Consider the following 12703-nt stretch of genomic DNA (forward strand, 5'->3'; position numbering starts at 1 on the left):
CTGGACCACGCTTAGGGCTCCATATAGCGCCCCCCAGAGGATCTAGGTTCTGACTACAAAGAAAAGACCAGAGTTCTGGATGACAGCAGAGATCTCAGGATAAGGAGATGTTCCTGCAGAGAACAGGTCCCGCTACAGACAAGGCGCTGTCAATCCAGGATAGGTAATCCGCCGTCACAGCCCCTCATTTCAAAGGGAGGGGGAAACGTTCTCATGACACTGAGCTCACACAGTTAAAGAAGGCAGGGGGTGCAGACCCAGGCCACATGGCTCACCACCAGCAGACAGAAGCAAAGCCGAGAACTCCAGGACGCCTTCCCAAGGAGTGTAACCCAGCGATCATCCCACCCATGGCTCTCCATGCATACCCTGAAGCTGCTGCCTTAACAACTGCATCCTGTGTACCACATGCCACCAGACAGACCCAGCGCCTCTGCTGGGGGAAGCTACCTAGACACAGACTTGAGGTTTCCCTGTAACGTGGATGCTCTTTGGTGGCCGACAGGGGCACTGACACACACCTTTTTCACCATGGTTGTCTCTGTTGAATCAAGCTTGGCTTTTTTGGTGTCAGGCCCGTCTTCCACTCCCTGGCTGGCTTTGGTGACCTTGGTCTTCTCTCTGCAGAGAGACGGAGAGAGATTTACCACGGCAGTCCCTGGCTGAGGGAGGCCGGAATCAGAACCTGTCATATTTCACATTATCATGAAAAAGACGGCAGGCCCTGCGCCTACGAGTCCTGGACACGGTACACTAGGTCTCAGCTTTGCGATGCGCCGAGCCTGTCGGTGGGGGGCTTCCGTGCAAAGCTGTGTGCTATGGGGAGGAACCCCATATGCCCTGAAGCAGATGATCTGTGGAAGAAAATCCCCTGGCTCACAGAAGAGCCTCAATGCCTGAACTGTCACACAAAACCACGTGGCCACAGTTACACCCATCTACAGCCCCTCTCCCCCTGCCCCCCAGCACTGGGCACAGACCGCCCCCCTTTGGTTACTTAGCTTCCCCCGCCCGTTAGGCCTTCATGGTAACTTCCCTAAAATGGGAGGATGGCCAACAAGGGTGAGGTCCCAGCATGCACAGCTGCCAGCTGCACACGTTGGCCTGTAGTTTCATGGGCTGCTTCCTTTGTACATACCAGGTGCTGCCTGGCATGCTACCAACATGCTTGTGCTGGTACCACAGATGTCAGTGCACCTGAGCAGGGGGGCGTTCGGGGGATGGCTGCTCTCCTCCCCCACAGCCAGACTTACTCCACGAACTCGTGTGCCCCCAGGTTGGCGAACATGTAGCCATAGTAGCCAAAGATGTCTCCGGTGAAGAACTTGATGCTGTTTCTGTGGCAGATCTGATCGACCTTCACCATGACGCAGCGGGAGCAGCACGTCAGGCACACCTGGGAGGAAGCAGAAGCAGCAGAGTTATCCTCTCCCCACCATGGACAGGAGCAGCAGAAGCTGCACATTTACAAACCTGCCCCCCCCGCTCCCCCTTCTGAGACTAGGGTCAGATAAACAGGCCCCGGGGGGATTACTGTTCCCCAGGAGGGTGTGAACCCCCTCGCCCATCCTGGGCAGTGGCAGGGGTCTTGGGCAGGACAGGGCAGCCCTCCATTCACAACCAGACAAAGAATGGTGCTTTACATGCAGTACTATCCTGGCAGCAGAACACTAAGTTGTGGCGGCTCATTCCAACAGGCCCCTCTCCAGGGAGAATCAGGAGTTTAGAGGTGGCAGAGCCCAGCTGGCTCCTGGCAACAAAGCCAAAGACAGACACTTTTCATCTGATTTCAACGCACGGCTTGTCCACACAGGGCAATGGACCAGCATGGCTACTCTGGAGTCAGTCCCTGAGTGGAGACACATTCCAGAGCAGACAGCGTCCAGCGCGTGCCGTAACAGCCGCTCCGGTCAAGTCTCCTGGCTAAGTAAGGGCTTCTTCTCTCCTCTCCTCTCCATCTTCCAGCTTTGGAGACTTGAGACAGGCCAGAACGGAAGCAGATGCTGTTTACAAACAGATATTCAGCTTGCCAAACCAGACGTGCAGCCATTCTGCAGAAGCCACATGACACAGGATTTAAAGGGACTTTCTCCATTAACTTATGCCCAAAAGTCAGGTTGGGCAGGAATTGATTTTACTGGGTTTTTTTTTTGGTTTGTGTTTTTGTTTTTGTTTTGGGGGGGGGGGGTTGAAGGAAATGATATAAAAATCGGGAAAATGGACTAAGGAAGCCCCAGTCACAATGCTTAACTGTGTGATGGTAACAGATTTGCATTTTCAAGATTTCATTGGAAGTTTTTATCTGAAAATTTTCCAGCAGTGCTGGAAACTCAACGGCCTCACAAGCTGCCAGCCCAGGGGAGCCAGAAAACGAAGCAAACCTGTCCGAAACAGAGGACATGCAAATGGGAAACATGGTATCAAGATCCTCCCCCATCCATGCCAACTCACAGCCCTGGCTACACACAAAGGTGCATCAGGTTAATTAAAGATACTATTTTAAATCAGTTTAGTTAAACGGGTGTGAATCCCTGCAGGGTTGTGCTTAAATCGGTTTAAACCTGGCCTGTTGGTTTAGCTTCTGTCTGGAAATGCATGGGTGAAAGCTAAACTGACAGAACCAGCTTTAGATCGAGTTAAAAGCATCTACACAGGGGTTCATACTAGTTTAACTACATCTGTTTTTAAACCAGCTTTAATTAACCACCCAAGGACACCTCTGCCCAATGCTCCCCATCCCCCACACACCCCTCCTGCCACTTACAGCATCAAACTGAGTAAAGAAATCTTCGGCTTTGTTTTCGATATTTTCCGGGTCAGCTTTCACGTCTACCATGGGGTTGAGGTTCTGAGCCCGTTCCAAAGAGGCTTCGGCTCTGTTGCGGCCCAGCGAGCCCACGGGAATCAGGAACTGAGCTCTAGTGTCCTGCTGCGATACCTGGGGCGGGGGAAATAAAACCAACCCATCTCTGACTGGTTGGCCAGTGGCAGGACCCCGAGAGGCAGCGACACCACGGGCCGTTAATCACAAGTGGGAACACGGGAGACACGGGCCTGCATGGGGCCAACTTCCCTGCTAGCAAAGCACAGTTCTCATCACACAGGAACTAAAACACTCAGCTAAAGCCACTAGGGAGAAGAGAGACAGTTGTGGGGCAGGAAGAAGGGGGCTGGTTTGGGAGTTAAATGGTGCAATTCCAGCCAGCCTGAGTGGGAGCTGTCAAACAGCAAGAGCTGGGGGTGTCACGTCCTACCAGTCAGTGCCCCCAGTCGCACCACAGAACCCCGGCTGTGCTCAGAACGGCACAGACCCACTGCAGTGCTCTCCAAGACAGCCCCACTAGGGAACACGCAGCAGGAAGAAGGGGAAGCTTCCCTGGCGCAGCAACTTTCGCTGCTCTCCCTCCACTCGGGCACTCTGAGCCTTGCCAGCGAGCGTCTCTAATGCTGAGAGCTCCACCTGGTGCCCAATGTGGAGTCACAGCCGCACTGCGGCCTAGCGCCTGCACTAGGAATCACACGCCAAGCAAGGAGCAGCAAGGGAGACCCCGGCTGCTATTCTGACCAGAGGAGTGATCCTGCTCCACACGCGGGGAGCGAGAGAATTCGGCCACGGCCACGCCAGGCCTCGCCGAGCTCACATGGACAGCGGTCTCCGCGTCCCTTACAGATACTTCTCGGTGCCGACTTCACCGCTGTGGGTGAGTGTTCCCTTAGCTACCAGGCCACGCTGCCCGTTTGACTTCTCCACACACCACGCAGGGGCGCCCTGGTCTCTCTCTGCCAGCCTGTCGTAGAGGGCAGCTGTCGGCACGGCAGCCACCTCTGTGAACCTGGGGTGCGTAAACTCTGGCACTACTAAAGTGGACAGCTCCGGGGGAGAACAATGGGTCCTGTCACCTCAGCCAGCTGCAGCCCCAGAAGGAAAGTCAGCTCCTCAGCGTGCTATACAACGGGGGCACAGAGGGGCCAGGAATGCAAACACTCAATCAAGGCAGGTACTTGCCCTGATCCACCTTCCATCCCAGCTAAGTGGAAGTGGCACGCCGCTAGGCTACCAGCACATCCAGAACTGGGAAGTAGTTGGAGAAACATGGGAGGATGCAAGCATGATGCAGCAGCAAGGAAGCATGGCCCCGCTGGGCGAGCAGCTGGGTGTCCAAGGGACAGATTGAGAGGGAGGGTCGGGAGATTGGGTGCTGGATGAAGACGACCTTGGTTCAATTCCCAGGCCCACCAGGCACTTCCTGTGTGATCTTGGGGAGTCACTCATCTCTGCCTCGTGGCTCCCCAAAAGGAGATCCAGGCGCATACAGGAGTGGGTGGGGACAGAATCCATCATGTTCATGAGGCTCTAAGAAGCTCCGGGACAGGGGTTAGAGAAGCACCCAGATAGGCACTTCTTGCCCCATCCTGCAATGAGCCTGTCCTAATGGACCTGTGAGAACTAAACCCTCCTGCTCTGCTCCAGCATGGTCGTGCCTCATGGGGGCAGTCTGCAGGGACCTGTGTGCTCAGAAATCCCAGGCGAGATAAGCCAAGGGCTCCTACCTGCTGATGGTCTAGCATGGTCAGGCCTTTGACCCCTGCCAAGATGAGGTTCTTTGCCACTTCTGCTCCCAGGCCCTTCATGCCAACCAGCAGCACCCGGGATGCTCGCAGCCTGCAACGAGATGCATGGGCAGTGTAAACGGATGGACTGCACCAGCTGAGACTCAGGGAGCTCGGCGCGTGAGGGCAACAGTTCTGTGTTCGCAGCCACGTGATAGCAAGGAGAGAAATGCATACTGATAACCAACACCTCACAGGGCCAACACTGCGAGGAAAGGCAGTTAGCACTGCCCCAATCAACCAGGGACATCTTCCAGGCAAGAGAGGCCCAACCCTAGGATCTGCTAGCCACCCCTACCTCTGCTCCGTGAAGTGGGCTCTGGGTTACAATGCCTCGCCAATGACTGGGGACACAGCAAACGTGGCAGAGGAGTTGCTGCCCAGTCCTTAGCACAGCCAGGGTGAGGAACGCCTTCAACTACAGCAGAATCTCAGAGCTGCAAACAACTGGGAATGGAGGTTGTTCTTAAGTCTGATCATAACGTTACGGCTCTTTCAAAAGTTTACAACTGAACATTAACCCAGCACAGCTTTGAAACGTTCCTATGCAGGCGGAAAAGGCTGCCTTCCCTTTAGGTTTCTGGGGCAGAGCGCATTAACATCCATGGTAGAGAGGGCAGTGCCAGCTGGAACGCGCCGGTCTGCACCGTCTGCAGCAGCAGAGCCAGATGGTTCCATGGCACTTGAGGGGGGAAGCAGGTAAATAAAAGCAGCAAAGAATCCTGTGGCACCTTATAGACTAACAGACGTATTGGAGCATGAGCTTTTGCGGGGAAATACCCACTTCGACAGATGCACATTTACATGTCTACATGCATCTGAGGAAGTGGCTATTCACCCACGAAAGCTCATGCTCCAAAACGTCTGTTAGTCTATAAGGTGCCACAGGATTCTTTGCTGCTTTTACAGATCCAGACTAAGATGGCTACACCCCGACAGTTAAACTGAGGCAGCGAGGACTTCTGGGGTGACACCTCACACAGCAGAAAAGACCCAGACACTGGATCCAGAAGGCTCCGTGGCTGTTGGGCAGCACTACCTCGAACTATGCCGTTAAATGGGGGGCAGCTAAGTGGCGACAGCTTGAACTGGGCCGTCGCCTCCTCTCTGTGGTCACCTCCTTCCTCCCACCTGTCCTCTCCGCCCATCTCCATCCCATCCCCCACCCGCCCACTCCGCCTTCCCCCCATCTGCCCCACGCTGTCCCCATCATACTACCCCTTCTCCCCCCCTTCCCTTCTCGTCCCACTTCCTGCACTGCCCTCCGCCCCACGACTGCCCCATCACCTCCTTCCCTCCGCCTGCTCCCTATGATCCCTCTACTGCCCCCCACCTCCATCCCTTCCCCACCTGCCCCACCCTCACCCCGCCCCGTCATACTACCCCTTCTCCCCTCCTTCCCTTCTCGTCCCGCTTCCTGCGCTGCCCTCCGCCCCACGACTGCCCCATCACCTCCTTCCCTCCACCTGCTCCCTATGATCCCTCTACTGCCCCCCATCTCCATCCCTTCCCCACCTGCCCCACCCTCACCCCGCCCCGTCATACTAACCCTTCTCCCCTCCCCTTCCCTTCTCGTCCCGCTTCCTGCGCTGCCCTCCGCCCCACGACTCCCCCCATCACCTCCTTCCCTCCACCTGCTCCCTATGATCCCTCTACTGCCCCCCCATCCCCATCCCTTCCCCACCCTCACCCCGCCCCGTCATACTACCCCTTCTCCCCCCCCTTCCTTCTCGTCCCGCTTCCTGCGCTGCCCTCCGCCCCACGACTCCCCCATCACCTCCTTCCCTCCGCCTGCTCCCTATGATCCCTCTACTGCCCCCCCATCCCCATCCCTTCCCCACCTGCCCCACGCTCACCCCGCCCCGTCATACTACCCCTTCTCCCCCCCTTCCCTTCTAGTCCCCGCTTCCTGCGCTGCCCTCCGCCCCACGACTCCCCCATCACCTTCTTCCCTCCACCTGCTCCCTATGATCCCTCTACTGCCCCCCATCCCCATCCCTTCCCCACCTGCCCCACCCTCACCCCGCCCCGTCATACTACCCCTTCTCCCCTCCCTTCCCTTCTCGTCCCGCTTCCTGCGCTGCCCTCCGCCCCACGACTCCCCCATCCCCTTCTTCCCTCCACCTGCTCCCTATGATCCCTCTACTGCCCCCCCATCCCCATCCCTTCCCCACCTGCCCCACCCTCACCCCGCCCCCGTCATACTACCCCTTCTCCCCTCCCCTTCCCTTCTCGTCCCGCTTCCTGCGCTGCCCTCCGCCCCATGACTCCCCCATCACCTGCTTCCCTCCACCTGCTCCCTATGATCCCTCTACTGCCCCCGCATCCCCATCCCTTCCCCACCTGCCCCACCCTCACCCCGCCCCGTCATACTACCCCTTCTCCCCTTCCCTTCTCGTCCCGCTTCCTGCGCTGCCCTCCGCCCCACGACTCCCCCATCACCTCCTTCCTTCCACCTGCTCCCTATGATCCCTCTACTGCCCCCCATCTCCATCCCTTCCCCACCTGCCCCACCCTCACCCCGCCCCGTCATACTACCCCTTCTCCCCCCCTTCCTTCTCGTCCCGCTTCCTGCGCTGCCCTCCGCCCCACGACTCCCACCATCACCTCCTTCCCTCCACCTGCTCCCTATGATCCCTCTACTGCCCCCCCATCCCCATCCCTTCCCCACCTGCCCCACCCCACCCCGCCCCGTCATACTACCCCTTCTCCCCCCCCTTCCCTTCTCGTCCCGCTTCCTGCGCTGCCCTCCGCCCCACGACTCCCCCATCACCTCCTTCCCTCCGCCTGCTCCCTATGATCCCTCTACTGCCCCCCCATCCCCATCCCTTCCCCACCTGCCCCACCCTCACCCCGCCCCGTCATACTACCCCTTCTCCCCTCCCCTTCTCGTCCCGCTTCCTGCGCTGCCCTCCGCCCCACGACTCCCCCCATCACCTCCTTCCCTCCACCTGCTCCCTATGATCCCTCTACTGCCCCCCATCTCCATCCCTTCCCCACCTGCCCCACCCTCACCCCGCCCCGTCATACTACCCCTTCTCCCCTCCCCTTCCTTCTCGTCCCGCTTCCTGCGCTGCCCTCCGCCCCACGACTCCCCCATCACCTCCATCCCTCCACCTGCTCCCTATGAACCCTCTACTGCCCCCCATCCCCATCCCTTCCCCACCTGCCCCACCCTCACCCCGCCCCGTCATACTACCCCTTCTCCCCTCCCCTTCCCTTCTCGTCCCCGCTTCCTGCGCTGCGCTCCGCCCCACGACTCCCCCATCACCCTCTTCCCTCCACCTCCTCCCTATGATCCCTCTACTGCCCCCCATCCCCATCCCTTCCCCACCTGCCCCACCCTCACCCCACCCCGTCATACTACCCCTTCTCCCCTCCCCTTCCTTCTCGTCCCGCTTCCTGCGCTGCCCTCCGCCCCACGACTCCCCCATCACCTCCATCCCTCCACCTGCTCCCTATGATCCCTCTACTGCCCCCCATCCCCATCCCTTCCCCACCTGCCCCACCCTCACCCCGCCCCGTCATACTACCCCTTCTCCCCTCCCCTTCCCTTCTCGTCCCCGCTTCCTGCGCTGCCCTCCGCCCCACGACTCCCCCATCACCTTCTTCCCTCCACCTGCTCCCTATGATCCCTCTACTGCCCCCCATCTCCATCCCTTCCCCACCTGCCCCACCCTCACCCCGCCCCGTCATACTACCCCTTCTCCCCTCCCCTTCCCTTCTCGTCCCGCTTCCTGCGCTGCCCTCCGCCCCACGACTCCCCATCACCTGCCTCCCCTCCACCTGCTCCCTATGATCCCTCTACTGCCCCCCCATCCCCATCCCTTCCCCACCTGCCCCACCCTCACCCCGCCCCGTCATACTACCCCTTCTCCCCTCCCCTTCCTTCTCGTCCCGCTTCCTGCGCTGCCCTCCGCCCCACGACTCCCCCATCACCTCCATTCCCTCCACCTGCTCCCTATGATCCCTCTACTGCCCCCCCATCCCCATCCCTTCCCCACCTGCCCCACCCTCACCCCGCCCCCGTCATACTACCCCTTCTCCCCTCCCCTTCCTTCTCGTCCCGCTTCCTGCGCTGCCCTCCGCCCCACGACTCCCCCATCACCTCCATCCCTCCACCTGCTCCCTATGATCCCTCTACTGCCCCCCATCTCCATCCCTTCCCCACCTGCCCCACCCTCACCTCGCCCCGTCATACTACCCCTTCTCCCCCCCTTCCCTTCTCGTCCCGCTTCCTGCGCTGCCCTCCGCCCCACGACTCCCCCATCACCTCCTTCCCTCCGCCTGCTCCCTATGATCCCTCTACTGCCCCCCCATCCCCATCCCTTCCCCACCTGCCCCACCCTCACCCCGCCCCCGTCATACTACCCCTTCTCCCCCCCCTTCCTTCTCGTCCCGCTTCCTGCGCTGCCCTCCGCCCCACGACTCCCCCATCACCTCCTTCCCTCCACCTGCTCCCTATGATCCCTCTACTGCCCCCTCATCCCCATCCCTTCCCCACCTGCCCCACCCTCACCCCGCCCCGTTATACTACCCCTTCTCCCCTCCCCTTCCCTTCTCGTCCCCGCTTCCTGCGCTGCCCTCCGCCCCACGACTCCCCCATCACCTCCTTCCCTCCACCTGCTCCCTATGATCCCTCTACTGCCCCCCCATCCCCATCCCTTCCCCACCTGCCCCACCCTCACCCCGCCCCGTCATACTACCCCTTCTCCCCCCCTTCCTTCTCGTCCCGCTTCCTGCGCTGCCCTCCGCCCCACGACTCCCCCATCACCTCCATCCCTCCACCTGCTCCCTATGATCCCTCTACTGCCCCCATCTCCATCCCTTCCCCACCTGCCCCACCCTCACCCCGCCCCGTCATACTACCCCTTCTCCCCCCCCTTCCCTTCTCGTCCCGCTTCCTGCGCTGCCCTCCGCCCCACGACTCCCCCATCACCTCCTTCCCTCCACCTGCTCCCTATGATCCCTCTACTGCCCCCCCATCCCCATCCCTTCCCCACCTGCCCCACCCTCACCCCGCCCCGTCATACTACCCCTTCTCCCCTCCCCTTCCTTCTCGTCCCGCTTCCTGCGCTGCCCTCCGCCCCACGACTCCCCCATCACCTCCTTCCCTCCACCTGCTCCCTATGATCCCTCTACTGCCCCCCATCCCCATCCCTTCCCCACCTGCCCCACCCTCACCCCGCCCCCGTCATACTACCCCTTCTCCCCTCCCCTTCCCTTCTCGTCCCGCTTCCTGCGCTGCCCTCCGCCCCACGACTCCCCCATCACCTCCATCCCTCCACCTGCTCCCTATGAACCCTCTACTGCCCCCCCATCCCCATCCCTTCCCCACCTGCCCCACCCTCACCCCGCCCCGTCATACTACCCCTTCTCCCCTCCCCTTCCTTCTCGTCCCGCTTCCTGCGCTGCCCTCCGCCCCACGACTCCCCCATCACCTCCTTCCCTCCACCTGCTCCCTATGATCCCTCTACTGCCCCCCCATCCCCATCCCTTCCCCACCTGCCCCACCCTCACCCCGCCCCGTCATACTACCCCTTCTCCCCCCCCTTCCCTTCTCGTCCCGCTTCCTGCGCTGCCCTCCGCCCCACGACTCCCCCATCACCTCCATCCCTCCACCTGCTCCCTATGATCCCTCTACTGCCCCCCATCTCCATCCCTTCCCCACCTGCCCCACCCTCCCCTCGCCCCGTCATACTACCCCTTCTCCCCTCCCCTTCCCTTCTCGTCCCGCTTCCTGCGCTGCCCTCCGCCCCACGACTCCCCCATCACCTCCTTCCCTCCACCTGCTCCCTATGATCCCTCTACTGCCCCCCCATCCCCATCCCTTCCCCACCTGCCCCACCCTCACCCCGCCCCGTCATACTACCCCTTCTCCCCTCCCCTTCCCTTCTCGTCCCGCTTCCTGCGCTGCCCTCCGCCCCACGACTCCCCCATCACCTCCTTCCCTCCGCCTGCTCCCTATGATCCCTCTACTGCCCCCTCATCCCCATCCCTTCCCCACCTGCCCCACCCTCACCCCGCCCCGTCATACTACCCCTTCTCCCCTCCCCTTCCCTTCTCGTCCCGCTTCCTGCGCTGCCCTCCGCCCCACGACTCCCCCATCACCTCCTTCCCTCCACCTGCTCCCTATGATCCCTCTACTGCCCCCCCATCCCCATCCCTTCCCCACCTGCCCCACCCTCACCCCGCCCCGTCATACTACCCCTTCTCCCCTCCCCTTCCCTTCTCGTCCCCGCTTCCTGCGCTGCCCTCCGCCCCACGACTCCCCCATCACCTCCATCCCTCCACCTGCTCCCTATGATCCCTCTACTGCCCCCCCATCCCCATCCCTTCCCCACCTGCCCCACCCTCACCCCGCCCCCGTCATACTACCCCTTCTCCCCCCCTTCCTTCTCGTCCCGCTTCCTGCGCTGCCCTCCGCCCCACGACTCCCCCATCACCTCCATCCCTCCACCTGCTCCCTATGATCCCTCTACTGCCCCCCATCCCCATCCCTTCCCCACCTGCCCCACCCTCACCCCGCCCCGTCATACTACCCCTTCTCCCCTCCCCTTCCCTTCTCGTCCCCGCTTCCTGCGCTGCGCTCCGCCCCACGACTCCCCCATCACCTCCTTCCCTCCACCTGCTCCCTATGATCCCTCTACTGCCCCCCCATCCCCATCCCTTCCCCACCTGCCCCACCCTCACCCCGCCCCGTCATACTACCCCTTCTCCCCTCCCCTTCCTTCTCGTCCCGCTTCCTGCGCTGCGCTCCGCCCCACGACTCCCCCATCACCTCCTTCCCTCCACCTGCTCCCTATGATCCCTCTACTGCCCCCCCATCCCCATCCCTTCCCCACCTGCCCCACCCTCACCCCGCCCCCGTCATACTACCCCTTCTCCCCTCCCCTTCCCTTCTCGTCCCGCTTCCTGCGCTGCCCTCCGCCCCACGACTCCCCCATCACCTCCTTCCCTCCACCTGCTCCCTATGATCCCTCTACTGCCCCCCCATCCCCATCCCTTCCCCACCTGCCCCACCCTCACCCCGCCCCGTCATACTACCCCTTCTCCCCTCCCCTTCTCATCCCGCTTCCTGCGCTGCCCTCCGCCCCACGACTCCCCCATCACCTCCTTCCCTCCACCTGCTCCCTATGATCCCTCTACTGCCCCCCATCCCCATCCCTTCCCCACCTGCCCCACCCTCACCCCGCCCCCGTCATACTACCCCTTCTCCCCCCCCTTCCTTCTCGTCCCGCTTCCTGCGCTGCCCTCCGCCCCACGATTCCCCCATCACCTCCTTCCCTCCGCCTGCTCCCTATGATCCCTCTACTGCCCCCCCATCCCCATCCCTTCCCCACCTGCCCCACCCTCACCCCGCCCCGTCATACTACCCCTTCTCCCCCCCTTCCCTTCTAGTCCCCGCTTCCTGCGCTGCCCTCCGCCCCACGACTCCCCCATCACCTCCATCCCTCCACCTGCGCCCTATGATCCCTCTACTGCCCCCCATCCCCATCCCTTCCCCACCTGCCCCACCCTCACCCCGCCCCGTCATACTACCCCTTCTCCCCTCCCTTCCCTTCTCGTCCCGCTTCCTGCGCTGCCCTCCGCCCCACGACTCCCACCATCACCTCCTTCCCTCCACCTGCTCCCTATGATCCCTCTACTGCCCCCCCATCCCCATCCCTTCCCCACGCTCACCCCGCCCCGTCATACTACCCCTTCTCCCCTCCCCTTCCCTTCTCGTCCCCGCTTCCTGCGCTGCCCTCCGCCCCACGACTCCCCCATCACCTCCATCCCTCCACCTGCGCCCTATGATCCCTCTACTGCCCCCCATCCCCATCCCTTCCCCACCTGCCCCACCCTCACCCCGCCCCGTCATACTACCCCTTCTCCCCCCCCTCCCCTTCTCATCCCGCTTCCTGCGCTGCCCTCCGCCCCACGACTCCCCCATCCCCATCCCTTCCCCCCCAGGCTCGGCCCGCACCGGCGCTGCGCCGCCAGCCCCCACAGCCGGATCTGCCGGTCATACTGCGCCGCCTCCTCCTCGCTGATGCCGCCCGAGCCGCCACCCTCCTGCTCCACCATCCCGCCGCCGCGCGCCACCTGA

General features: G+C 61.9%; 1 protein-coding gene across 2 annotated transcripts in view; it reads right to left on the bottom strand.

Moving 5' to 3' along the window:
* Window positions 1-12703, bottom strand: part of SAE1 (SUMO1 activating enzyme subunit 1) — a 24597-nt gene extending 11894 nt beyond the window's left edge. For both annotated transcript variants that reach the window (XM_030546665.1, XM_030546666.1), the window contains exons 1-5: window positions 12581-12703; window positions 4552-4663; window positions 2765-2938; window positions 1254-1396; window positions 522-621 (exon numbers count right to left, since the gene is read on the bottom strand). In XM_030546665.1, the coding sequence (XP_030402525.1) occupies window positions 522-621; window positions 1254-1396; window positions 2765-2938; window positions 4552-4663; window positions 12581-12681 (630 nt within the window). In that variant the 5' untranslated portion in view covers window positions 12682-12703. The remainder of the gene's footprint in view (window positions 1-521; window positions 622-1253; window positions 1397-2764; window positions 2939-4551; window positions 4664-12580) is intronic.

The sequence above is a fragment of the Gopherus evgoodei genome, unplaced genomic scaffold (genome assembly GCF_007399415.2).
Source record: "Gopherus evgoodei ecotype Sinaloan lineage unplaced genomic scaffold, rGopEvg1_v1.p scaffold_48_arrow_ctg1, whole genome shotgun sequence".
Lineage (NCBI taxonomy): Eukaryota > Metazoa > Chordata > Testudines > Testudinidae > Gopherus > Gopherus evgoodei.